Source organism: Argiope bruennichi, chromosome 9, assembly GCF_947563725.1.
Source record: "Argiope bruennichi chromosome 9, qqArgBrue1.1, whole genome shotgun sequence".
NCBI lineage: Eukaryota > Metazoa > Arthropoda > Arachnida > Araneae > Araneidae > Argiope > Argiope bruennichi.
This window is the reverse complement of record NC_079159.1, coordinates 50,536,220-50,563,265: the sequence shown is the minus strand read 5'-3', so window position 1 is coordinate 50,563,265 and position 27,046 is coordinate 50,536,220. Positions and strand designations below refer to the sequence as shown.

At 28.2% G+C, this 27,046-nt stretch overlaps 1 protein-coding gene across 1 annotated transcript; it reads left to right on the top strand.

Annotated features, from left to right (window-relative positions):
• The first annotated feature begins 7,089 nt into the window (after positions 1-7,089).
• LOC129985299 (chaoptin-like) lies at positions 7,090-24,038 on the top strand. Its single transcript, XM_056095275.1, has 6 exons — positions 7,090-7,230; positions 10,950-11,026; positions 12,354-12,530; positions 14,692-17,501; positions 20,459-20,874; positions 23,675-24,038. Exons 2-6 carry the CDS (start codon positions 11,024-11,026, stop codon positions 23,998-24,000), a joined length of 3,732 nt encoding a protein of 1,243 aa, XP_055951250.1. The 5' UTR covers positions 7,090-7,230; positions 10,950-11,023; the 3' UTR covers positions 24,001-24,038.
• Positions 24,039-27,046: the final 3,008 nt, after the last annotated feature.

Here is a 27,046-nt window from a genome sequence, read left to right as displayed (position 1 = left end):
GCAGATCTGTGCCTGATTTTTTATTAAATCCTTATAAGCGAAGATTATCTGCTTGTGTAAAAGTGAGCATACTAATAATAAAAAATAACCCACAGTAGCAGTGGTCCTCCCAAAACTTTCTCGCATACTCTCTCATAAGGAATACTACAACTTCTTCGTTGAAGTCCATTTTCAGTTGTTTTATTTCATCGTCAGATCTGATAAAAATAATTATTTATAGGAGTCAAAAGAATTTTCTAGAAGTTCGAAAAATATAATTAACTTGATGTCGCAACGGAAAATATACGGCCGCCATTGTAGGGCACTAGACGATATTAGATTTAGAAATGGACCTCACTTTTTCGTCATATCCATTTGTCACCTCTGATGTCTACTGTACAGATAGTTGGGAAGAAACTTCGAAATTTCTCCAGGGACAAAAGGAAGAAGTTTTTGGTTTTTATTATTTTTTCCCTGTGTTCTTAAGTGTTTCGAAAACTCGATTGGACAGTTTCAGTAAGCTGGCGACAGATTTAGATTCTGAAAAGAAAAATAATCACCCAGAATTCAAAACTTTAGATTGGTATTTTCTTATTGACACTACGACAATAGCTCAATTTTGTAGAAATGCAGATAGTTGAAAATTGAATATTGAGTTTTACAAATAAGTAAAATACATTTCAAAATGATGAACTTGGAAGATAAAAATATAAAATATATATTAATGATAATAAATAGTATAAATCTAGAAAAGAGAAAATCTAATAACTTTTTATGAAAGATGCATAGTTTAATATATATCTAAAATATAAGGCTTATAAAATTTACAGCGAACTTTAAAAAATCCTTCCATTAGGATTATTTTATAGTGAACTTGCAGACTATTTTAAACAGTAATAAATTACATTAATTTTTTTCAAAAGAATAACCGTTTGAAAAGACAACTAAAATTAATAAATAAATAGTTTTAATCATCATTTTTTAAATTTTAATTAAGTTTGATAATTCTAATCTTTATCAATAAAAAATACTACAATACAGCAATACTTTTTTTAAAAAATCAATCAATCAAATGAAAGGCAAAATATGATTTTTATCAAGTTGCAAACGATATTTAGCTTCAAACGCTATAAGAATTTTTTGTTTCAGTTTATACAGACATTTTTATGTTTTAGTAAATGTTAAAAAGGAAACGGAAAACTGTCATATTTTTACAAAGTCGATCTCAAACGTTAATATATACAGAGGCTTAAAAAATTGAGAGTACACCTTACTTTTATTTGATAAATCCGCCTTTCAATATAAATAACACATTACCGAAAAGTGCAAAAATATTTGTATTTTTACACATAACACATGGTTTAATTTAGAGTAAAAATAAAGAAAAATCAACTAAAAAATTCTAAATTGAAAAATTTCAGAAGCAGTTAAAATGAACATACACAGATTTTTGGTTCAAAAAAATTGTGAGTACACCAATGAAATTTTTGCAATGTCTCGCATAGAAAGAAGTACCACTGTTAAGTTGAATGTCTTTTGGCTCCAATAATGGTGTCTGAACGTCATGGTACCGATTCGACCCATTTTTGGCGGTATCTGAAGATATTTTACCCCATTCTTCTTGAAACACTTATTTTAAATAATTTTTGTTTTAAATTTTGTGTTTTTGGACCCCTTTTTAGAGAATGGCCCACGAATATTTTATAGCGTTAATGTTGGGGTACTGTGGTAGTGTATGTAACTGCTGTTTACAATGAAAAAGACACCACATCTTGACGTTACGAGCATTCTTTTTGGGGTCGTTGTCCTACCGGAAAATGAAATTTCCATCTAAACTCAAATTTTTATCACTTTTCTTTAGATTGCAGCGAAGTATATCCAAGTAAATCCAAGTATATCCATCTATAAGAATTAAATTTCTTACCCTGGATAAAGCCATGCAACTTGAAATCATGACTTAGTCACCACCATGTTTACCTGTAGGATGTAAATGTTTTGGATCCAAAGCAGTATTAGGCTTTCTCCATACAGTATGATGGCTGTCACTGCCAAAAATGTCGAGTTTTCTTTCATTACTAAATATAGCTTTCTTTCAAAAGCTATTGTTCTTTAATTGATGAGTTTTTGTAAATTTTAAATGCTTTATCTGAATTTGCAAGCTAAGGTGAGCATGCATAAGGTGAGAACATTCATTCCACAAGTTTTCTTGTTTGTGAAAGGTGCTAAAAATTTCATTATTGTTATACTTATTTTTTGAGACTTTTGTTTTACGTTTTTAATTTTTATATATTATTATTATACTTTTCTTTCATTTCTATCTAGAAATTAATCTATTTTAAATTAAATTAGACTTAAAAAAATTAGTCAAAAGTCCAATACATAATTTTTCAGAAACGAATAATTTTCCGAACCATAACAGATAATAAGCAGTTTAAATTAATTATTTATAAAAACGAGGCTTGGTTTATGAACATTTCTCATTTATTTGGTATCCAATCGAACAACTTTTACTTATCACAAAAAACTGCGGAATTTTTCAAGCAGTGTTTTTTTTTTTCATTTAAATTCCGTTAGTTTTAGATTTCCCACTAATGCCAACATTATTTTTATGCACTTTTAATAAATCAGGAGTTCAAGTTTCACAGATTGAGTATTTAAACAATAAAAATTGAAGAAATTAAAGATTTGACTCTGTTCACTAACAAAACTTTAAAAAATTATATTCGAGAATGTTTTAATATGTTTGTGCTTTTGAATTGCACAATGTAGCACCTTTTTTCCCCCTTGAGCAGAGAGCGCCCCCTTTTGGCGCTTTTCAGAAGCTCCTTGTGGCGTTTACAGACAAGCAGTTGAATGGGAGACCTGCATCCTAAGGTCGACTTTTTCCCTGTGCGCAACCCTTGCGATAACACCGACTGCTTTCGGCTGGAACCGGTGGAATCCCTCCACCATACTGTTTACTTTAACCTAATTGTCTATGTGTGTTTGTAAATTTTGTAGTGTAGCTGTGCTTGTGTAGATTAAAAATCTTATATTTAAAACCGGGCAGTTCATTAGAAAATCACAACACCCTCACTATAACAATAGAATATTGAGAAAAAAAATGATTAAATTCCCAAATCAATGAAATGCAGTTTAAATCGAATTGCAAGTTATAAAATATTTTAACATTACTATTTCTATTATATACACATTACTATTTCTTTTATATTTTTGTTAATGTTTTGATTGGCATAATCTTCTTTTTCTCTTTTCAATCTCTATATATAAAACAGAGGGTGAAATTGGATACGTTTTCATATAATGAGCTAAACTCCTCACACAGAGGAAACGAATATCTCAATAAGTTATTAGACATGGCATAAAATGAAAAAATAAAATAAAATTTGGCCATTCTCAAATAAATTTTTTGCTTGTGAAAAAATCATACTTTGATTTGATCAAACTCATTTGTGGAATGTATTTATATGAAGAAAGCCGACAGCTTTTAAATAAATTATTTCTAACATGATTGGTACATTAGTATTAATTACTAATGGTACATTAGTTTTAACTACCTATTTCCGCTGGTAATTTTTTTTTGTTAGTAGGAGCTCTCTAAGAAAGGAGTTTTCAAAATTTAATTTGTATTTTTAATTAAAAATTAATCAAAATTGCAATGTTTCGCTCAATAGCTTCGGAACCTATAATTGTACACAAATTATTTTTACGTCACTTTAAAATGTAAAAGATAATATTTAAAATCAAATAATCTTTAAACATAGTTTAAATAAAAAAAAGTGATTGGAAATAAAATTGATTACATTGGAAAGCTGATTTCTAAATTTTAAAATGATGTAAAAAAAATTGATCTTGTGCAATGATTGTCTCTATTGAAGTAAAGCGTTAAAACTTTTAAGCAATTAAAAATCTAATAAAAACTTTTAAATGTTCTTTCTTAGTGAGTAGCTACTAATTTAGAAGCAAATACGTACTGAATATAGTAACCCACTGTCCAAAATCTACTCTGTAGTATGTCTGTGCAATTTATGTATCACGCAGTAAGTCGCATGGCGTCATTTATAGATAGTATTCATCTAATAAACTTTATTATATTAAAATATTTACTTAATAATAAAAAACTGACACTCGTGAAATATCATTAAAGACATTTTAATCTTTAGTTTCATATTAGGTGAGATCACTTTGTGCATATGCATCTGGCGTGGTTTCAACATTCATTTTTGAGGTGTTTGATGCTTTTTTTTATGCTTTGCTAGAATACTTCCTATCTATCAACATCGAAAAGAAACTTTGCTAATATTTCTTTTCGCCTTATAGTTTTTCAACTAATATTTGAAATTTAATTAAATCTTGATTGAATACAACATGAATGATTATGGACATTACTAAAGTCTTTGTAAACTAATATATAATAATAATTGCTTAAAACCTCATGCTTCATGTTTTTAAGTAACATGATATATTAGACATAAAATTGATGCCAGGCACTATTTACCAGCAATTTAATGAAAATTGATTCTTTAATACACGGATACATTTATTAACTTCTAACAATTTCTAACTCGAATTAACTTTCTACTTTTATTTTTGAGTTTATATCAAATATATTCGTCATCTTATCTTTATATAAAACAATTGTGAAAAAATTATTTAATTTTCCGTTTAAATCCAGTTTTTTTATGGTTACGGTTTCATTTCGACAACTAAGATTCAAAGGAAAGTTACTGTAGAATATGCTGAAAACTTCTCTCGGACAAAGACTTTATAATTTGCTTACTTGATAAATCTCGTGGGTACAAATAAAGACTTTAATATTATGACCATTTTTTAATAAAGTTATTATTAACTCCAATAATTTCTCATTATATCGTAAGGCTTTCATTATATTCAGCTTATGATTAAAAATCAACAGTTCTCGCTTTTCATTTTTTTCTTTTTCTTTTTGTAATTTTCCTAGCTACTCTAATAATTTATAATATATTAAACAAGTGAAATTTATTTTTTTAATGATAAATATATTTTTCTTTCACACAGAATTCGACTACAAATTACAAAAATACTTTATAATTAATCTGGATGAAAATTCTAAAGCCCTTCGAATTTTTTATTGATCGAACTCTAAAATTATATATTGATAATCAAATAAGTTCCATATTTTTCAAACAATTAGCAAACGATTATTATGAGTTATATATTTATAATATGAAATGATACGAATTGATAATAAATTCTATGTATAGATTTTTTGATTTCATTATTAATGTTAAAATAAGCGCTTAAAAGCTTTTCATTTGATAATGACGAATAATTGATGATAAATGCGATTTTTTTAACACAGAAATTATATCGAACTTAATTCGACAATAGATTCCCAAAATATTTTGAAATTCATTTGAATTGGAAATTTACCAGCAATTCCAACTTTTACCGATCGAATTCTAAAATTCTATATCGATAATCAGTTCAATTATATGACATTCCTACAATTAATAAACGATAATTATGAATTATATAATTAACATGAATCGAAACTAAATTCTACATATATACTTTGATTTCGTTATGAAATATTTAAATAATCTCTTAAAGTTAAGACGTGACCAGAATGATTTTAGCATGAAAATGTCTTTATGTGAAATAATGTGAAATGTAGGCTGACATACTATCTTAAAATGGTGAAATACGAGATGCAAAAATCAATCAAAACACTCTACAGGTCAGATAGCTATGCCTAGAGCCATCAAATTCGGTAGAATTATTACTTGCTGAATAAGGAGGGTTTTTAAAAAATTTAATAAGATTTGTTTAGTTAAAAATTCATCTAAAATTTAAGATTTTCTTTCTGTAGCTTTTACTGAACAAAAACAACTTTTACATAACTTTGAATAATAACTTTTTATTCAGATTAATTTTATTTCGGTGCAATTTTCTTCTTTAACAAAATTTTAAAAATTAGTTTTATGCATAATTTTACTAACAATACTTTTTCTTTACAGAAACGCGTGCAACGAAATATCATGATTAAGAATAATTAATGTGAACATTTTAGCTCTTTATTCGGCGCCGTCACTAAGAAGCAACATGAGTTTTCATTGGCACTTAAGAGATCTAAATACATATACAAATGTTTTACTTGAGTAATGCAAAAATTTCTAACAATTAATTAAATTCAAATAAATTTCTAAGAACACATAAATATAATGTACAATACTTGTTCTTTTTATGGACCCAGATTTACTTGGCGATTTCAGATTATGCCAATATAGCCGAGCTCCCTAATACATAATGCAACCATCTTAACGATATACTATCTTGATTATTTGGCGATAAAACCCGAAGGCCGTCACAATAAACAAGTATCTATTATGCATATTCTTTTTATTTATTATGCGTACCCCTAATTTTTTTACTACAACTTCTCCCCATTTGTTAATCAAAAGGTAAATGATTTTCGCACAATTACGCAAATTGAAATACAAAGTTACAGAATTTTTAACTAAGTATTGCTTTAAAAGATTTCAAAACACAAGATGATTTTTAACATGTTAATGTTTTTATAGTGACGCTATTTCTGTTTAGTGACGCTATTCTGGTTTAAAAATTATTACGCACAGAATGCAGCAGTTGATGCAATCAAGCCTAACGAAGACAAAACAGATGATTAAAAGCTTAAATATGATCATGCTATAATTTTTTCATATTAGAAAATTCAATCCTTTTTAATCCTTTTTTAAAAAATATTTCGAAAATCTTAGAAGAAATAAAATGGAAATCAGATAGGCACTATTTAATAAACTTGATTATTTTTTGAATTAAAACGAGTTTATCGGAAGTAGACATGTTAGAAGTTTGCAAATAATTAAAGATGTTCGATCTCACTGATGCATTTTGAAATAATTACTTTTCATAGATTTATTGCCTACTTATATTTTGCACAGTTTTGGAGTTAAAAAATTCTCGAAATTTAGCACATTATTTAAACTGCCCTAGAAGTCGTAAAAGTATTGAGCAGATAAAATTTAGTGCCCCCTGGTGAGTGAAACTGCTGATTACTCTCCTCCCGATTCTTCTCAGAGATCATACTCTCTCGGAACGCCTCTCTCTGCCGGATGCAACAATCCGACCGGATTCTTGAGAACCGGACTTCATATTTTCTTGCTAACGGTAGAGTTTTAGTTATCTTTCCTTATTGTTGGCAGTTAAGAATTGGAAATATCATTGATGCCAAAATGAAATTAATTTTAACAGGTAAATAATTTTTGCTTTTTAAATATAATTCGCAAATAACGAAAATGGTAAGGGATTATTCAATTCAAAGATTAATCGAACAGTTTTTACAATATTTTTTTTACTCCAATCTTATTTGATATAAATAACAATTTTGAATGAAATATTTAATGCAGAAAGGATATAGATTCATATACTTATTCTAAATTTAGATCAGTTAATTTAAAGAAAAATACAAAAGAGTTATCAAATAATCAATCTACCCCCCTTTTTTATATTTTATGTTTTACTTTGAATGTTTTTAATTGACTTCTTGTGGAAAATGTAAATTTTAAAAACTTATTCTGACTGATTAAATGAAACTATATTTTTATTATTTTGAACTGAAATCCATTTTGATTTTTTTTTACTTTTTATAATTATTTTAGCCTAACGTTTTAAATTATTATCGAACCATTAAATGTTCTAATCAATGCTTATCATTTTTAAGGGAAAAGTGAACTTTGATATAAGCAAATATAGACGAAAACATGAAGCTTTATTTTTATCGTTTCTTCATCAAAATATATTTTCATATTCAATTAAAATAGTGTTAGAAAATGTATTGTTAAACAAAATGAAAATTTGAAATGTTTAGAGTTAAAAAAAAAGTATTCTCTAAAAGTAAAAAATAATTTTTCTCAAAATGATTTTTGCAATTTGATTTAGCTATCCTTAAAATATTCCAAGTATCTTAATTTTTGTAAAAATTAAATAAAATTGATAGTAAAGATTTCGGTTAAATATTAAAAGAAAGTAAGATATGTATTTTAAATTTCGAACTTTTTAGATAATTAAAAGTCAGTTTCAGTTCAGAAAAATATAAATTTCTTATAAAAATAAGTCGCCTGGAATATTTTAAAATTTTTAAAAATTATATATCTTCTAATTTTTTAAAAATAATACATTTTGTTTTAAAAGTTTTTTTAAGAGATTCGACAAATTTATATTTTAATAAATATGCGTATAAAATTTCACAACACTAAGTGCATAATTTGTAAAACAGTGCATTAAGCACGTGATTTACAGATGTTACACGATAACCGTCAATATTCATAATTATTTTAGCATTTTAAGACTTACAACTTTGAAGCAAACATTTCCACTTGAAAAACTAATTTTTTAAAGATACTTAGAAGTAAATAGAATTTTAATATCCTTTTTATTAAGTTAAATATAAATTAAATATAGCTAAACTACTTAAATTTTTTTTCACGAGTCGTCAATGCTAGGTATTTTTAAACTAAAATTTAATAAAAAGATTTTCAATAAAAAAAAGGCCAGTAATATGCTAATTTTAAATTTTTAAGATAATATCGTTTGCTTAATTAGCCCAATATTTGTAAAATTTCAGGTATTCAAAAAACGTTTAAAAGTTTATCTATACAACAGAAATTTTACCACATAAAATATAATAAAACTTTTTATTTTGAATTTTTTATTAGAAATATCTCAAATATAAAGAACTTAAGAGAAATTGGGATTTAGATTTTAAATATAAAGTATACATTCTATTACTTTTTCATAGATTCTATTTTAAAAATATAAATAAAAAATATTCCTTACTTTCTTTCTTCTAAACTGTTAAACATTTTTGTTTCTTCATTCTTTTAAAAGCATAAGAATGGAAAATAAGAAAGCATGTTATTTCAAAATTCTTTCTCCTCTATTATTTTTTCGTAATTTTCATTTTTCTTCATTCTTTCTAGAATTTAGAATGTATTGACAAAGTATAATTAAAAAGTTTAATTAAATGTATTATATACAATAAATGTAAGGGATATATTGCTATAATTTTTATAGCTTTAGTCAGATTTTAATGCATTATTTTCTTATTGAAAATAAATTAAATAATTTATATCTAATGAGAAAATGAGAAATGAAATTAATGTCGGCAAATATGAAAATATATCAATTAATTTAATTTGAAATATACCATGTAGCATGAAATAAAATTTAATTTAGATAGCATTATTCCTTGAAATTATATTTTATAAAACAATGATTTAAACAATTTTTATGCTTTAAAATAATTTTTATATAAATATTATGTAATTTCTTAAATAATATTGATTAAAGATCTATTTTTTTTGACGATGCAACTTGTGATTGTTACAATGAATCATTTGCAATAGAAGACGCTCAAGAAAGACCTCTTTATTTTTTCGAAGAATTAGTTACAATGATATGTTTACAATCTTCTGATAATTAAATTTTCCCCATGATTCAATTTGATACCTACATTTGGAATATGTTTGATTTGTAAAGTTTGGAAAGCAAACTGCTGAAGGGCAGATGAAAAATCTTTGACGAACAGTGGCTAGTTCTTCAGACACGAATTTCTCTAAGTACAATAAGCTAGAAAGAGAAATGAAGTCATACGATTATTAATTTCCATTCAACGTTTAAAACAGCGAACACAAAAGTAAAGTCAATACAGAATTATGAAAAATTGAAAAATTTTGCACTATGTTAGAGTAATTAATGTTTAAAGGCATTCCAAGTATAATCTTAATAAATATAATTCATTATGGTTATGTATATATGTTTCACATATCCTGAGTAAGTGGATAAAATTCAAATAAATTTTTCACATTTATTTTTTTTAAAAAGAGAAAGAATAGTCTCAACTTTTCAAAGTACAAAGATTTCTAAAATATTCAACCAATTAGAAATTATCTGAACTTTTATCACTTTTCGGTAAAAACCTCAGAAAATTATTTCACAAGAAATAGTTTTATATCATTTTAAAATTCACAGTTTTACCCTTTCAATGATTTCAGTTTCATTTCCGTTTAGTTCTCCCTTCATTTTTTTATTAATTTTTCGAAATTTAATAAATAAATGAATAGATGCAGACAATATTGAAAACGATATCTAATAGATACTTCGTTGCTAGGCAACGATGAGACTTTAACTGTTTTATTTTTATTTTTGGATACTTTTATCAGACTTTTTTTTTTTTTAATTTTCATTGGGCTACTTATTTTTAATTGATTTTGAAAAGAATTCGAAGGATTAAATATTAAAAATAAAATTGCAGACCGTGGAAAGATTTTTTTAACATAATCTTTTATATAAAATAAGCTTTTGCAATAAGAATGCGTTACTTAAAAAAACGTTTGTTTACGTATTAGTTGGGAGTTCATTGAATGCTAATATTAAAGATTTTCTTTTTACATACAAAGCGTAATAAAATTTTATTCACAAATATTAAAATATAAGTAGCGTTTTAATAAAGTTTTTGTGACAACTAATTAAACCCTTAATTTTTCTATTTTTATTAATGAAAGGTTTAGTTTAAATTAATTTAATTTTCTAAGTCTTGTGCTTTTAGTTTTCAATTGTAAAACTTAGTTTTTCAAATGAAAATTTGTAAGTTTTTAAAGATCATTATCTCTCTTTATAAAAAGAGATACATAAAAAATCAAGAAAATAAAAATTTAAGCCTTTTTGTCTCAATTAATTGTTATAACTTAATAACAAAGGAATCCAATGTAAAGGAAATAATAAACAATGTAAGGATAAAAAAAGAAAATTCCATTTAAAACTTATTGAAACTTAAATTTACTCTTGTGAAAATCCTTATATTCCATATAAGGAAGTTTTTTTCATATTTTTCTTTATTTTCAGAACAGATTTTTTTTAAAAATATTCTTTGTACTATCGAAATATTATATGAGAAATTATTATCTTTGTAGGAAATCCTTTCTGTGACGTATGCTACAAAAACAGAGGAAAACTATGATGAGTAAAAAAATTATAAAGCTCTTTCATGGTACGTAGAAAATTATCAACTTCCATAGATTTGCTTCTCATTTCAAAATCTATTATTGATTTTCTTGATTAATTAATGCTTTCGAAAGAAAAAAACACTTCATATTTTATTCTTTTTTCACACCTTTCATTTACCTTCGCATGTTTCATGCTTGAAAGGTAAGAATTTTGTAATTAGTTTTTAGCCCACTTTCCCATTTGTTAGAACTGTGGAATTTTCCCCAATTTTTGGATATCGAGATCAGCAATGCGAATAATTTTAATTAATAATTTTAGAATTATTAATTAAATTTTTCAATTCAATAATTTTAAAATTCTTAGTTATCAATTAATGCGTTAGTTCAGCTAAAAATTGATTTCACAGAAATGACGTCATCTAGAATTCAATTCAAAAAGATTAATTTTTCTTTCTTTTGTTTTGCCTGACATTTGCTTGTATATATAGAATTTGTGATCAATTTCTCACTTCTTGCGACATCCTACCCTTTTACTCTTTCATGGCACCTCCAAAAACCCTGCATCTTTGCTAGAAAGTCTTTGATACAAAAGAGTGCTTAATAATTCATCTCCCCCCCCCCAAAAAAAAGAATCATAAACATGATTAGATTCCTAACTGATCATGGAGAATTATTTCAATTAGATTAACTCTTTTAACTCTTTCCGTGCATTATTTAATGTACATTGCATTCTGTTCATAATATATACTTAAGTCTACTCAAGTACCTAATTTTTATAATTGCTTTATTTTTTTTCATTCATACTGTGCATTATTAAGTTCATTCGTCCAGTTTTATTGTACTCCAGATATTTTTCTTTCTAGTTCTTGCCATTGTTTTGTTATGTTATATCTATTCTTTTTTTTTGTCATTTGTTTGTTTCTTTCAAATTGATTGCTGTGTAATTTTTTTTAAATAAAGTCCACCTATATCTATACCAAACCGAAAAGAGGCCACATGAGCTAACGCCAGAAGGGCTAAAACGGAGGTGTGTTGTGGTGTTAAGTGTAAATGTCTCACTTCTTTTTAATATATTAGAATTTTAAAATTTCACGTATTTGTGTATTCTTGATGAAAATACATTATTTTAATATTTTCAAAAACTAATTATAAGCTCATCGATAGATTTAATTTAGCTTTTTTTTATTTTTTATCCATGGTGCTACGTCATAATAAATTGGATTGAAAAATTCATTTTTAGATTTTATCATAACAACGAATTATAAATTTTAGACTAAAAAGTGGAAAATATATAAAATAGAATACATCTGTTTTTTCAATACACTGAAAAGTTTTGTTTAAAAGCTGATTTTGTTTGATTTGTTTATATAGATGACACGTTTGTTGATTACTTTGGCAACCATTTTCATTCTGCAAGCCGGAACAAAATCCGCCGAACCATGCGACTGGAATCCGCTGTGCACGTGCAGGAAATCACACCACGACGTCGTGTGTCGATCGGTGCCGTTTGCCAACTTCCCCAAGTTGCCTCTGGGAGACATATACCAAGTGAGTTCTTCCTGCAAATCTTTCCCAGCAACCCATTCATTTCTAACACTTTCATTTAAATCTTAAATTTTAACATTTCTAAAATTACTTTCAGTTATCAAAATTTTGTTATACTGTGCAGGAAATGGTCATTTCCTATCACTGTCAGTAATTTAAATTAAAGACAATACTAAAACAGGATTCCAACAAAATTTCACTTGTGATAACATATTCTGTCGTTCACACAAATATTTTCTGTAGTACAACAGCACTCCGATACAAAAAAAAAAAAAAAAACCATCATCGTGAGCATCATTATCACATATTTGAATATCTAATACTTTTCTTTTAGAGATTTCTAAAAAAAAATATATTGTTTTCGTACTTAGAACTGTGGGTCATAACCACCAGAACCTGTATGCTTGACACAGTTTGAATAGGTAGTGGCGAACTTGCACGATTTAATGTCACATAACCTAACAACACGATTCTAAATGAATGCGGAAATATTCTTGTTAATGATCTCATTTTCGAATTTACAATACCTGCAGGATAGATTAGAAGAGAAAATCCAGTTTTAAATTATTTTATTGAAAAATCATTAAAAAACTTTTTTAATTCATAATTATTATCATAATAAATTAATAAATAATCTGCATCATTTCTATTTTCTAAATTTGGGTCGCTATAAAATTTTCATTAAAGGAAATCCTCTTTCTGGAAACGTTAAGTAACCCTAGTGCATATATATATATTGTGAAATCGCATGAATATCTCAATTGTTTCATTCCACCTATAGAGAGAGAAAGAGCAAATTTCGTACCCCTGCTTAACTATGATATTGTAAAGAATTTGACCGGAAAATTGCCAGAAGATAGATGGCAGCACCGTGTTGATGTAGATAAAAAATGTGATGACACCACACCGGTAGTACGTTTGGCAGACGGAGATTTTTTTTTCGGCGGGAGTCACCGTGGTGTTGTGCTATGTGATGTTGTGTTGTGTTAGGTGGTGTTGAAAGTAAAAGGCATTGATGCCTGGTGATGGTGTTCTATCTTGTGGATTAAAATAATGGTCGTGGGAATAGATTTACAAATATTGTAATGTATGAATTTCCTATTGTTTATATGTTGTGAATGTTTTTATGTTGTGTTTTGTCCGAATGTGATGTTATAAATAAACAAATTTAAAAGACAAATTTGGCCTATTCACTCGGCTGTATTTTGATGACATCGCAATGTCTATAGAGTTTGAACTATGCACAAAGCAGGTAAGTACGAAGTTCAAGAAGATATATTAAACTCTATTAATCAAACTGAACCAAATGGAAAAGTTCAGTTCCACAAGGATAGACAACAATATTGATGACATCAAATTGATTGAAGGAATAAAAAATTTTTAAAAAGAATAAAGAATTTGACGACTTTTTTATAACTTTTCTCCCATGTTGCTTTTGATTCATATATTTAAAAAATATATTAAAAAAATTATATGGATCATATATTTAAAAAAATATATAAAATAATTATATAGACTATATATTTAAAAAATATATAAAAAACATTATACAGAAAAAGAACTTTAGCACATAAAAATCGTTCTACCTGCTAAATACATGTCTGTTTTTTTATGTTATATATGTATGTTTTATATTATATATGTCTACATTCATATATGTCTGTAAAAATTTCAAATACTTACAGTAAAAATACAGAGTAAATATTTTCAAACAAGCCAGATGTAACAAACTAAGTTATTATATATACAGTTAATACGTTTCAATAAATAATTTAATGATTTCTTACACAGGAAAGAAAGTTATCGTAAAACTTTTATCAGAAAATAGCAATTTACTAAGATATAAGTGAAAGGTATATTAAAGTACATCTAAGTAATCAAACTAGAAAAATTGTTTCTGAGATGACATACATTTTCTTCAAATACAGTTTTTAATATATCTAAGAAGTGATTCAAATGAACCCTTCTGTTCCATATTGAACTCATTTGGCGATAAATCAAAATCGCAAATTGCATCTAAGGATTTATTTCAGAAGGGCTCTAAATATTTTTGCACCATGTTATACAGAAACCGCAATTCGTTGTAAGAGAACTGGTTATATATAAAAAAAGAACTTGTTTGTTATAAATAAAAGAATCTTAATATCTATTTTTCTTTTTTCAGGTGACTGTTATTCGTTCAGCTATTTCTGTGCTAGATAATAACTTATTTGAGGGTACTAACGTGGCGTCCTTGCATTTGATGCAAAACAACATTGTCCAGATCTTGCCGAAAGCATTCCATGGATTGGAAAATCTTTTGACTACACTAGACTTAAGTCATAATCAACTCACAGAGGTGCCTTTTGGAGCTCTGAGGCTGCTGAATAACCTTCAGTGGCTGAACTTGCAAGGAAATTTGCTAACTAGTATCCACATCAGCCAGTGGTCACACTTGAAATTCAAAGCGGTCTTGAAAAATTTGTTTTTAAATGATAATAATATCATCAGTATCAAAGAAAGTGCCTTTACCCACTTCACTAACCTCACGTTACTAGATTTGAAAGGAAACTATATTCACGATGTGGATGGCAGCTCTTTTCCAGATGGACTCTCATCGCTGTCTCTTGCAAACAATCTACTTAAAACTGTGCCTCTACATGCCATTTATACTTTGAAAAATCTCCGATATTTGTACTTATCTAATAATGTGATCAGAAAACTCCCATGTCCTTTCCATATGCATACTACCAAACTAGAGAAATTAGATCTGTCTAACAACTTGCTGACATATCTCCAAGACTGTATCTTCAATGGATCATTTACTATAAGGGAATTGTGTCTGGATTTCAACTTTATAAAATCGGTTCCTGCCAGAGTATTCAAGAACACGCAACTTCAGAGATTATCTATAACGAACAACCGGTTGTTAAACCTTCATTCTGACGCCTTCTCTGGAGTAGAAGTGACACTTACAAATTTAGATCTCAGTTTCAATTTGATGGTTGAATTTCCTGCGCCGGCGAGAGATCTTAAATCTTTACTTTTCTTGTCATTGAAGGGGAATTACTTGAAGAAGCTGCACAAAGAGGACTTTCAAACCACCAGAAACACTCTGGAAGTCCTCGATTTATCTGGAAATAGTTTTACAAGTGTGCCAACTATTGCTCTGCAGCCACTCATGAGATTAACGCGATTAAGTTTGCAAGATAACAGAATAAAAAGTGTAAATGAAAATGATTTCAAGGGTTGGAGTCATACGCTGACTACGTTGAGTTTAGCCAATAATAAAATGGTTCATTTGTCTCACAGAGCTTTATATCATTTAAAGAAACTTCGGGAGTTAAAGCTGTCCTTCAACAATCTTGCTCATTTGGATAAATCTGTTTTCCTACCTCTTCGCCATTCTTTAGAAGTTTTAGAGTTAAGTTCTGCATTCGGTCGCCAAAATTATCCGATTGATGTATTCATAAAACCATTAGAAAATTTAGAATGGCTTTTGCTTGATAATAATGATATCACAATAATTTCATTTTCTTTTATTAATCAATTAAAACGTTTGATACACTTTGATATCAGTAGCAATAACATAAAGAAATTACCAAGCGATATATTTCTTAGAGCAAAATACAATCGACTTAATTCTATACACATTAGTAATAATAGAATAAACAACTTGAAATGCTATTCATTCCAAAATATGCATTCTGCTTCACAGATTTTTTTATTCAACAATAAAATACAGGTTATTGAAAGTTGGGCATTCACTAATTGTTCAAATTTACATAGTGTTGTTTTATCTAATAATCACATAAGGTCTATAGAGTCATCTGCTTTTTATAATTTAAGTAAATTATCAAATGTGTATTTACAAGACAACAATCTACACTTATTTTCTCTGGATATATTTGAAGGCAATACATCGCCAATGAATATTAATTTATCGAATAACTTCATAGAGATTTTGTCTCTTGGAAACAGTACAACTTCTTGCAAGTTGAACCTCAAATCTTTAGATTTAACAAATAACAAAATAATTGAGGTACCTCGAATGTTTTCAGCTTCTATATCAAATGATTTACAATGCTTATTTTTATCTTATAATAAGATATCAAATTTATCAGGTAGTTTTTTTCCTAAATTACAGATTTTGCATTTGTCTCATAATAATATCCATTCTTACACATCATTCGTCTCTCGCTGTTGCCCTAATGTGCAAATTCTGGCATTAGATCACAATGCCATACCTGTAATTGAAGACAAATCTTTCAGGGAAATGCAGAGCTTGCGAATTTTAGATCTGAGTCACAACAAAATAACTTCACTTCCTGATAATGCTTTTACAGGAACCAAGTTAGAAAGATTAAACATTTCTCACAACTTTCTAACAACAATTCCCGTGACTGCTATTGGACCAGTGAGAAACTCTTTCAAATTTCTAGACATATCATCCAATAGAATAACAAACTTGCTTCCGGAAATGTTCACTATATCCAATAAAATTCAAACCTTGAATTTGTCTTCCAATCAAATAACAACGCTGCATGAGCTGAGCTTTAAAGGTTTAAGTCACCTTCTCGAACTAGATCTTTCGCATAACGAACTGAAAAGTACATTCAAGGAAACATCACTCAAATATTCAAATCATTTGCATGCGCTACATGTAAAAAATTGCAGCCTGATGTCACTTCCAACTCTGGTATTGCCTAATTTACTCGTGCTTTCACTCAAGGACAACTTCTTTTACAACATATCCAATCATGTCCTAAAATTTTCCAATCAGCTGGCCTGTTTGGACCTGGCCGGTAACTTCTTGAAAGATGTCCCATCCCATCTTTGGAAGAAGATAAACAAGCTGAGGGAACTGGACATGTCAAATAATCCGATTCCTAGTTTGAGAGTGAATAGTTTTGCTAACTTGGAAAGACTTCAGAATTTGGACATTAGGAGACTTCCTTTAAAATGGTTGGATCCAAGAGCTCTCCATGGCTTAAGGTTCGTAAGAAAATGTAAACGTTTTTTGTTTGTTTGTTTGATTGTTTAATCTAACTTGACTTGATTCAAGTTTGTAAAAATGGAATTTTTTGATAATATTTTTCACTTCTTTCCAGATGTACATGAATTCTGAATTTTTTTACAAACTTTTGGATGAAATATATAATATTATTTTAATGCTTTTATAACCAATTGATTAAAATTCCATTGCCATACGATGGGCGCTATCTGGTCGTGAATTTCAGATAAACACATTGTGAGATTCAATAATATTTATATTTTACCCAATTTTTTAATATTATATATATGTATAGATACTGTCTTAAAATGTAACAATAAAATTAAATTATTATATAAATTGAAACTATTAAATTATTGAGTAAATAATATTTATATTTTACCCAATTTTCTATATTATATATGTTACCGTGAATGTCCGAAATTGGAGAATGTCGACACTCACAGGTGAATGTTAAAATATACCAAATATCTCAGTAATAGACCGAATATTTTATTATATTCTTATATATTCGACCTATCACCGGTATATGTCGACAATCACCGACATGCTGAAGTGGATATCGAAACGAAACGCTGATGTCCACGGAGAGACGACACCACTGTGCGAATACAAGTCCCTGATGTCGATCGTGGTCGTACAGATGCCTGAAATGTGTTGGCGGTTGTTGTTGGAATAGAAAACTCCAACTTTTATAAATTAGCAAACAAAAATGGTACCCTCAAGCAGATTTATACCCGTAATCAGTTTGTAATTTGTAAAGAAAAGTTACTTTCCATAGATGAGATTTCTTCTCAAAAAATGTCGCTGAGAGAGGCCGCTGCAGCTAATTCGAGAAGTGGAGGGCAAGGCCATACATGCTGTCATTGAAAAAAAATGTTTCACTACTAAATGCAATTGTAAAAGCAAGGGACTCTTGTGCAATTCAAAGTACCATAATAGTTTGTATTGTTGTAACAAATAAGATAGTATAACGTCAATCACATAATTAAGTTGAATATTATAGCTTTAAGTTTAATAGTTTAATTACTTTAATTTTATTAGCTTTAAGTTTAATAGTTTAATTACTATTATTTTATTAGCTTTAAGCTTAATAGTTTAATTACTATAGCTTTCTCCTATTTTGACACATATCATTCATACGTTTTAATAATAAAATATGATTTAAAAACGTAACAAAAATAATTTTTTCAACATTCACCATCAGTGCATGGTGATTGTCAACATACGCCATGATAGTCCGAATATATAAGAACATAATAAAATATTGGTTTTTTTACAGAGGTATTTGGTATATATTGACATTCACCTCTGATTGTGGACATTCTCCAGATTTCGGTCTTTGACGGTAACTTATATATACACATTGCCTTAAAATGTTACAATAAAAGCTAATAATAAAATTTTTAAATGTCCTTTTATTGGTGTGCTAAAAAAAGGTTTAAAAAAAGTGATCAAATTCCCGGAGAAGGGGGTGAAAGGGGGCAAAATCATAAGTAAGGTATTGAAAGAAAATTGCAATAAGGAAGACAAACTACAATGAATATCATAAGAAAGAAAATTCCCCAAAAATTCATTAAAAATTGTAATATGTTATATAAGTGATTAAAATATCAATTTATTCAAAAATATTTCTATCAGTATTTCATTCTTTTGCGTTTTTGTTCCTATCTGAAAACCTTTGATAAAAATATATATATTTTTTTATTTTTATAAAAAATAATAATTAAAATGCATTTTTATTGTATACTAAAATGTAGCGAAAGATTTTTAAATTAAATATTTGGGAGTAAAGAAAGGAGTTTTTATTTTTAAATACGTTAAGAAAAAGCGAGTTTTTAAAATTTTTTATTAAGTCATTAATTTAGATTCTTCATTCTTTCCCAATACTTGTGTGAAACTTTTAAGCGTTACGTATAAGCATGGTTTGCAACTTCGCTATCTTACACTTTCCATAATTGAAATAACAAATTTTAATTTTAATTAGAAATTTCAGAGGAGTCAATTATTGTTTATATGATATAATTGAAATTCGACAAATCAGTATAAATTTGGAATTTATCATGTATCTCTAATAGCATAAACAATACTTATCATGTGGCACCATAGCCCCGAGAATACAAAGATACAATAGGACATGACAGTCAGTAATCTGCAACTTTTAACGCTAAATTGCTACTCCTTAAACCAAGTTATTCGGAGAATCCACCTCTTAACTGCACATTGTCTTTTGTGGTCAAGTTATTTCATTTCCTGATTTTCCTTGTAAACAGCACAGATAATAAACAGATATTAGCTTTCAATAACAGAAAAAAAATCACGTAATTTAATTTTGATGAAAAAAAGATAACAGTGTTAGCTTCATTACAACAATGAAATCTATTACTGAAAATTCCGTTAAATTTAAGACTTGTGAAAACTTTAAAAACAAATTTACAGCATCTGAATTAATATCATTAAAAAGAATTATTTTTACATTTTTAAATTATATAAAGATTGACTTTGTGCATTAATATTTTCTAGAATTGTCGAGGATAAACACTAAAATCTAGCTTGATATTTAATTATTTAAAATTCTAATTGAAATTCTTAAAATCCCGCTCTAGGTGCTAATTTCCATATTCCAAAGAATGTTTGTGTCAAACTTGACCTCTATTAGCATAAAATATTCTATGAGGAAACCACAATGTTGTTCAATTCAGTTTTAATTTTTTAGTTCACGAGTTTAAATTTTTTATTCTGAATGCAGTACGATATCCAGAAGATATCGCAACAATAATTTCAGATATCTTGTGCCAATAGAGATAGCTTTAGGTAAAATGATCTCTTGTAGAGTGCCATATACATATATACTCTCCTTTATTAATAGTAGAGATGAAGACAGTGCTTTGTATTATTACTTTCTGATTCCCCTTTTCCATTTTTTTAAATATTTCAGGTTTCTGACTTCCTTCAAAACAGATTCTTATGCTTCAGTTCGTTCGTTTCGTCTCCAAGATATTCTTTCTCATGCCTCAGCCCTCCGCGGCGTTACGATAAACATAGAAGAATCCTCATTATCGCACCAGATTCAAAGTGCCTTTGGTACAAAATTACGAGAACTGGTTATAACCGGTTACAATTTACGAAGGATATTCCCAGATGCTTTCTCTGGCCTGTCTACCCATGAACTGACCATCAGGATTAAAGGAACTATGATATCCGAATTCCCTGCTGGTTTACTGAGGTACCTCAGTGATGTGAGATTTCTAACTCTGGATCTAAGGAACAACCAGCTGATGACAATGACTAAAGAAGTGTTGGCAGAATTTACTAGAAATGGACTTGATGTTGATCAAACTCAGCACATATTAGGTAGGCATGTGTTTGGGTTTCTTCGTGTTTATAATAAGGTTTCTATTAAAATTTATGTCCCCACCAAATTATGTTCAACAGCAGAAAATGTCCAACAACCACAGTAACACACATATATTATACGATATTAAACAATATTCTCAATGTTGTATATTATTGTTGAATATTTAATAATATAATATAGCACAGTATTGTACAATATTGTACAACATTCTATATTACCTGAGAATGCTGTCCTAGTAGCACATATATAATACACAACATTGTATGATATTAAACAATATTTACAATAACCAATAATATTGTTGAATATTAAATGTTATAATATAACATCGCACAATATTGTATAACGTACAACAGGATGTGATACCTGGAGTCAGAATATCTTCACACAATTGTATGGCATTCAGAGCATCGGACAACATTGTGGATATATCATAAGTATATGTGTTGTGTTAACAAGAGATTAAAAAAAAGTGATGGTAATTATACGGGAGGTATGATAAAAAAACATTAAACTATTTGAATAATTTTTCTGTCTTGATTTAAATAAACGCAACTGCACCATTTGCAAAATTTAATTAGTTTCGAAAGAGGTTACCAGAATTTGAAATAACGTTGATTAACAAATTTGTATTGTTTCGATCTATAATTCATTTTTGGAATTAATCAATGAAACCCTGACAGTTTCTTTAAATTATTAATTTCTTTTCCAATTACCCAGGTAGCACATACTGTTGCACAATATTGTATATTATTGTTTAACATTATATGATATCCTTTAATACAATACAGCGTTATACAATATTGCAAATATTGTTTAATATCATTCAATATTATATAATAAATGTGTGCTACGAAGGTGGTCTGCTTCTTTAACAATGGCGGATTTAGATTTTTCGTGGCCTTAAGAAGTGCACAATATGAAGTATTCTACTAATAAACTGGTCTATTTAATAATACATTTTACAATGTATTTTTCACATGTTAGTCTTATTTTAGATTAATTTTTATTTTATTAACTTTGTGAAAATGTTTGTGTTTTTATTTATTTCTTATCACTGCAGGCTACCCGGATTCCATGTTTGTACACAATAATGTTAAAGGAAAATTGTTAAATATTCTTATTACTAAATGAATGTATTGAAACATATTAGAACCTGACCAAATATACTTGAATAAGTGTTGATACTATCCTAATACTTTATTTATAATTTATATAATTTGTGTTGATACTAACCTAATACTTTATTTATAATTTATATAATTTGTAATTTTTACAAATTTATTTACCTGGAAATTAGGAAAATATTCTTTTATGATCTGTTGAGACCTCCTTTTAGCCAGCTCCTCCTAGCTCGTCCAGCTCCTAGGTAGCTGCCTAGTTTACTTCGTCAGAAATTCATCACTGTTATTCGGAAGTTGCAAGATCTGAAAGTCACATGATAAACATAATTGCACATGATTTTACTGTATGATTGCTCTTTGCTTAGTGTTTTCCTGAGAGAGGACATCCTTTTCTTGCAATAGATACCAAAATCAAATTTCTACTCCGCGTTTGACACGAAATAATTCAGAATGAATTACCACCATTGTTCGTGGGGTTTTAGAGTACACTTTGCCAATGAAATTTTTAAAGGAACATATTGAATTTAGTTTAATCATATTAACGTCCCATTTTTAAAGTTTTTTTGGGACGGATCTCGTAATTTTGAACTGCGGTCAGATGACGAGAAGGACACCTGATCTGGCGTCTCCTCTCCAAACTTTCACATCACGCCAAAGGGAGGAGATTTGGACATGATGGATTCAACGTGCACCAGATCAGCATTCGTGGAATCGGATCTCGAACCCGGAACCCTCTGTTTCGAAGACGAAACTTACCAACAAGCCACCGCGATCCCAGGAACATATTGAGACCGAGTTTCAGGAAACGTATTGTTGTTTCGGACCATAGAAATATTTAAGTACTAGAAATACTGTGTTATGCAGTTGGAATTCATTGAATGTTCTTATAGAACAGATCTATCAATAAAAACATCAAAAATGTGAAAGAAAATACATATAATGGCGTTTTTTCTATAAGTTGTATAATTGCTCGTCCAAAATTCCGTAAAATTTCAGAATCTGATTGTATGCCAATACATCATGTATCCAGACATAAGACAGGATGAGGGAGGTAAAGAAGAGAAATACCGGTTTTTCGGAAGAAGAGAAATACCGGAATTAGAAGAAAAGACTATCAATCTAAAAGGAAAAGTTTAAATTAGAATGTTATAGGTAATAAAGATCTGCAAATGAAATAATGTTGAGGAGTTAAAATGTTATAATAGCTAAAATAAATTAGCAATAATTTCTTTAATTAAAAATATTATTATCATTTTAAAATTTGTGCAAAAATTTTGGAATTTCATTAACTTAGGTATTATACGGGAGAAAGTAACTGGCCAAAATTTCAAATCCATATTATATTATTTTTTTGAAGTTTCTACCAAAAAATCTTTTGAAAACTTTGTCGTGAGTAAGGAGGGGGGGGGGAGAGGCGTTGCAAAAAATTTCGCGTAGCAAAAGGGGAAAAAAATCTATAAAAATATTCTACAATTTCAAATTTTTTCTACTCGGTTATTATCCCGAAAAAAATAGTTCAAGTTCAAGTTCATATTTTGTCTAAATAATGTCCGATCGCATTCATTATGCTTGAATTTGTTGATGCCCGATAATTTAATATCGGATTCTGCTAAGATATAATAAGGAATATTATGAATTCTTTCAATATTCAAATAGCTCCGTTCTCTTGTAGGTGGTGTCTTACTGGAAGATAATCCATGGATTTGCTCTTGTGAACTTCTATGGATGGGAAAATGGTTACGAAGATGGCTCCGAGAAACATTCCATGTCCACATGCTCAGTACCGAAGCGATGCTGTATGTCAACAGTGTAGCTAGAAAGACTAAATGTTCAGTCCTCAATACTAATGTTACTATCTCTGTGATAGATTTGAAGTCTTCTGACATTCACTGCGACATCAGTAATGGAAACACATTTTGTGCGTCTTATAGAAGATCACTCCTTGCATTTTCTGTCATATTTATGATATATTATTTTCAATTTAAATGTACATTATGACATTAGAAAGTGAAATATAAATCTTAAATAGACACTTCCTCGAATTGTATTTGTGTTTGATTTTAATCATCTCAGCATTAATTTGTTTTTAAAATAGTTTCACTTATTCAGATTGTTTTCTGTGATTTATTAACTGGGGTTATCTTATTAAATGCTATACTGCATAAATAAGAATAAAAAATATTTATATTATTATAAAAAAATTTCCAATTAAAAATCAATGTAACCTGAATAAGGTATTTATATTCAAAAATCAAAGATATTAAGTTTCTGTTACTTAATTTTATTTCTAAGTGAAACTTTTATATTATAAAAATATGAATATACCATCTATTGTAGAAAAGACTTTCTTTAAGCATTTTCTTTAAAAAAGGTTGATATGAAGACTGAATCTGTTTTATAGTAATCAATTTCGATATATGGTAGATTCTTTCTAATCCCTCACATAAAGGAGAAAACCTATTGGATTATAGAGAATGTCCGGATTAAACGTCGCCGAATTATACAATGGTACATTCTTTCAAGTGTGAGTAACGAGAAATACGTTAAGCCAGAAATACGTTAAAGAGAAAAAAAAATACCATATTAAGGTTTATCATCTGCGGAATTGCGGTTGATAAGCCTGGCACCAATAAAGTCATTTATATTCTTTTAATTACAATTTGATTATATTCAATTTAAATATAACTAATAATAATATTATCTTTTTATTTTTAATTATACGATACGTCCGATTGTTAAAAATCGATTTTTCATTATATACTGCAAAGACAATCGTGCAGAATTTTCGGCCTGATTTTTGTAGTAAATGTCATTGTTCGAAGTGACTATAGTATATTCTTTTTCCTCTGTGTAAAAGAAATATAAAGAAAAAAAATCTAAATTCTGAAAAAAAATTCTACTAATCCTAAAAAGAATTCTGTTTATAAGCATAATAAAGCTTTCAGTAGAAAATTCCACATATTTTTTTTCTGCTATTGTTCTTTTGTTAATCGATTGTTTTGATAATCGTTACTAGGAAAAGACATATTACTTTTACTTAGTGAAATTTATTTAAAAATTCTGCTGTGATCGTTACATCAACGTATTTGTAGATTTTATAAAACCTTGTTAAGATGCATTAAAAATGTGACAAAAATAAAGTAAATAAATCGGAATTCCGGAATAAATTCTTAAACGGTTGAAGATAAAAAATGCAATTATCTTCAGCTGTTGCTATTGTGTTCAATATGAAAATAAAACTTTTTTTCCCGTTTTTTTTCTGTGAAACCAGAATTTCTTGGTGGCATAGTTTAGAACTGAACTTCAGCTTATTTTGCAGCTGGCATAGCGATACAATGCATAGGGTAATATACTGGATAGTATAATGCCGTCCCCATTCAGAGGCTCAGCTATCAGGCAAGATATCTCTGATTCTACAACCTTAAGAGACATTTTTGATATTGTGACAGAACGAGAAGATCAAACACATTGCTATAAAAAAGTTCCTCGTCAAACAACTGAACACCTTAATGAAGGATGACTCACTGAGATTTTATAACCCATTATTTCAACCAGTACATTATTATGTGTAGTGCATGCATCACCTCACCATCTGCAGATCCTTCTAGTAGATTAAATTATAAGCAATACTACAAATAAATTAAACAATTATAAAAAGAAATGGTTTCGATTCCATCCTTTCTATGCAGTGTCTTTCCATTTTCAAGCATTTGTAAAGTGTATTTCCAGACATATGAAATTATTTCCTTATACTACATTTTAAGTTCCACAATAATAAGTTATTTTATAATGCAATTTTTAAAATTACAAAAAAAAAAAAAAAAAAAAAAAAGGAAACTTTGAAAAATAGTTTTTATAAAAATCTTAGAGCTTGCTTTTGCAAACAGGAAACCACTTTAAAAATAAATATTTCTTTTTTACTTTATAAACCAGTGGAAGTTGTCTCACCATAATTTTCTTATTTATTCTGTAAAATAAGTTATCCATCCTCAATAGTCATAAAACTGTGGACCTTGAGCAGAACTGTGAGTGCTCAGATTTTTATTTTCTTCCATGAAAATGGTGTATTTTGAAGTTTATTACAGAAAACTAACATTTATACATTAAAAGTATGGCGTTAACAAACTATGGTTGTTAAATATCGACTTTTGCCTGGAATCTAGATTGCGAATGTTGGCAGAAGTTTTTACTTTGTGTTAATTATTCGCTAATATTCGAATTTGTATTTTAAACGCGTTTTTTTCGACGAGCTGAAACCAAGAATTGGTATAGAGTTACAATTGCAATCACAAAATTACATACAAAATTTAATGTATGTAAATTATTGCGATTTGAATTAGTGCATTTACATAGTATATGCGAAAGTACAGATCGACTGACGGCCGAAGCCATGACGAATACTCTGCAAACTCTTCTCTGAATCTGCATTTTAGATGATAAACACGTGTTCCAAAATATTCTTATCAAATTCTATGCGTTTTTTAGTTATTGAGTTCGCTTGTATCCAAACCACAAGACAGACAAACATTAAACATGAAAAATCATCAAAATATCAAAATCGAAATGCTGACAGTTACAATACTTTCTCTTTACATATTTTATATACCAAAAGGTAAAAAGATAAATAATTTCATATTTCTTTCATTTCAATCTAGAAAACGAGTTGATAAAATTTCTAATTAACCAGCAAAAATCAGCGATAAAATACAACAGAAAAAACATTTTGTACATCCACAGGTCACACAAACTCTAAAAATTCTTAAATATAATATATTTTTTCAAATCCAAGTTACAAATAATTACATAAAAAAATGTCATAATTATCTCAAACAATGGCTTTGAATTCCTAAATGATAGTTCAATTTTTATAATCATTTTTTAATTTTGTTTTCGTAACTGATTTAATTTTCGCCTTTTTTTTAATATTTATAAACTGAAAAATAAAATTTAAACCTATGAAATATGAGATTAATGCAAGATAAGTAACTCTGGAAATGGAAATACTTGACAAAAGTTTTAAAAGATCAGTATCATTAACGTATTC

Bases quoted from the DNA above. Each gene is read 5' to 3' on its own strand.
- LOC129985299 (XM_056095275.1), top strand. The intron at 12,531-14,691 runs GTGAGTTCTTCC...TTCTTTTTTCAG, and splicing joins CTCTGGGAGACATATACCAA to GTGACTGTTATTCGTTCAGC. The intron at 20,875-23,674 runs GTAGGCATGTGT...GTTCTCTTGTAG, and splicing joins TCAAACTCAGCACATATTAG to GTGGTGTCTTACTGGAAGAT.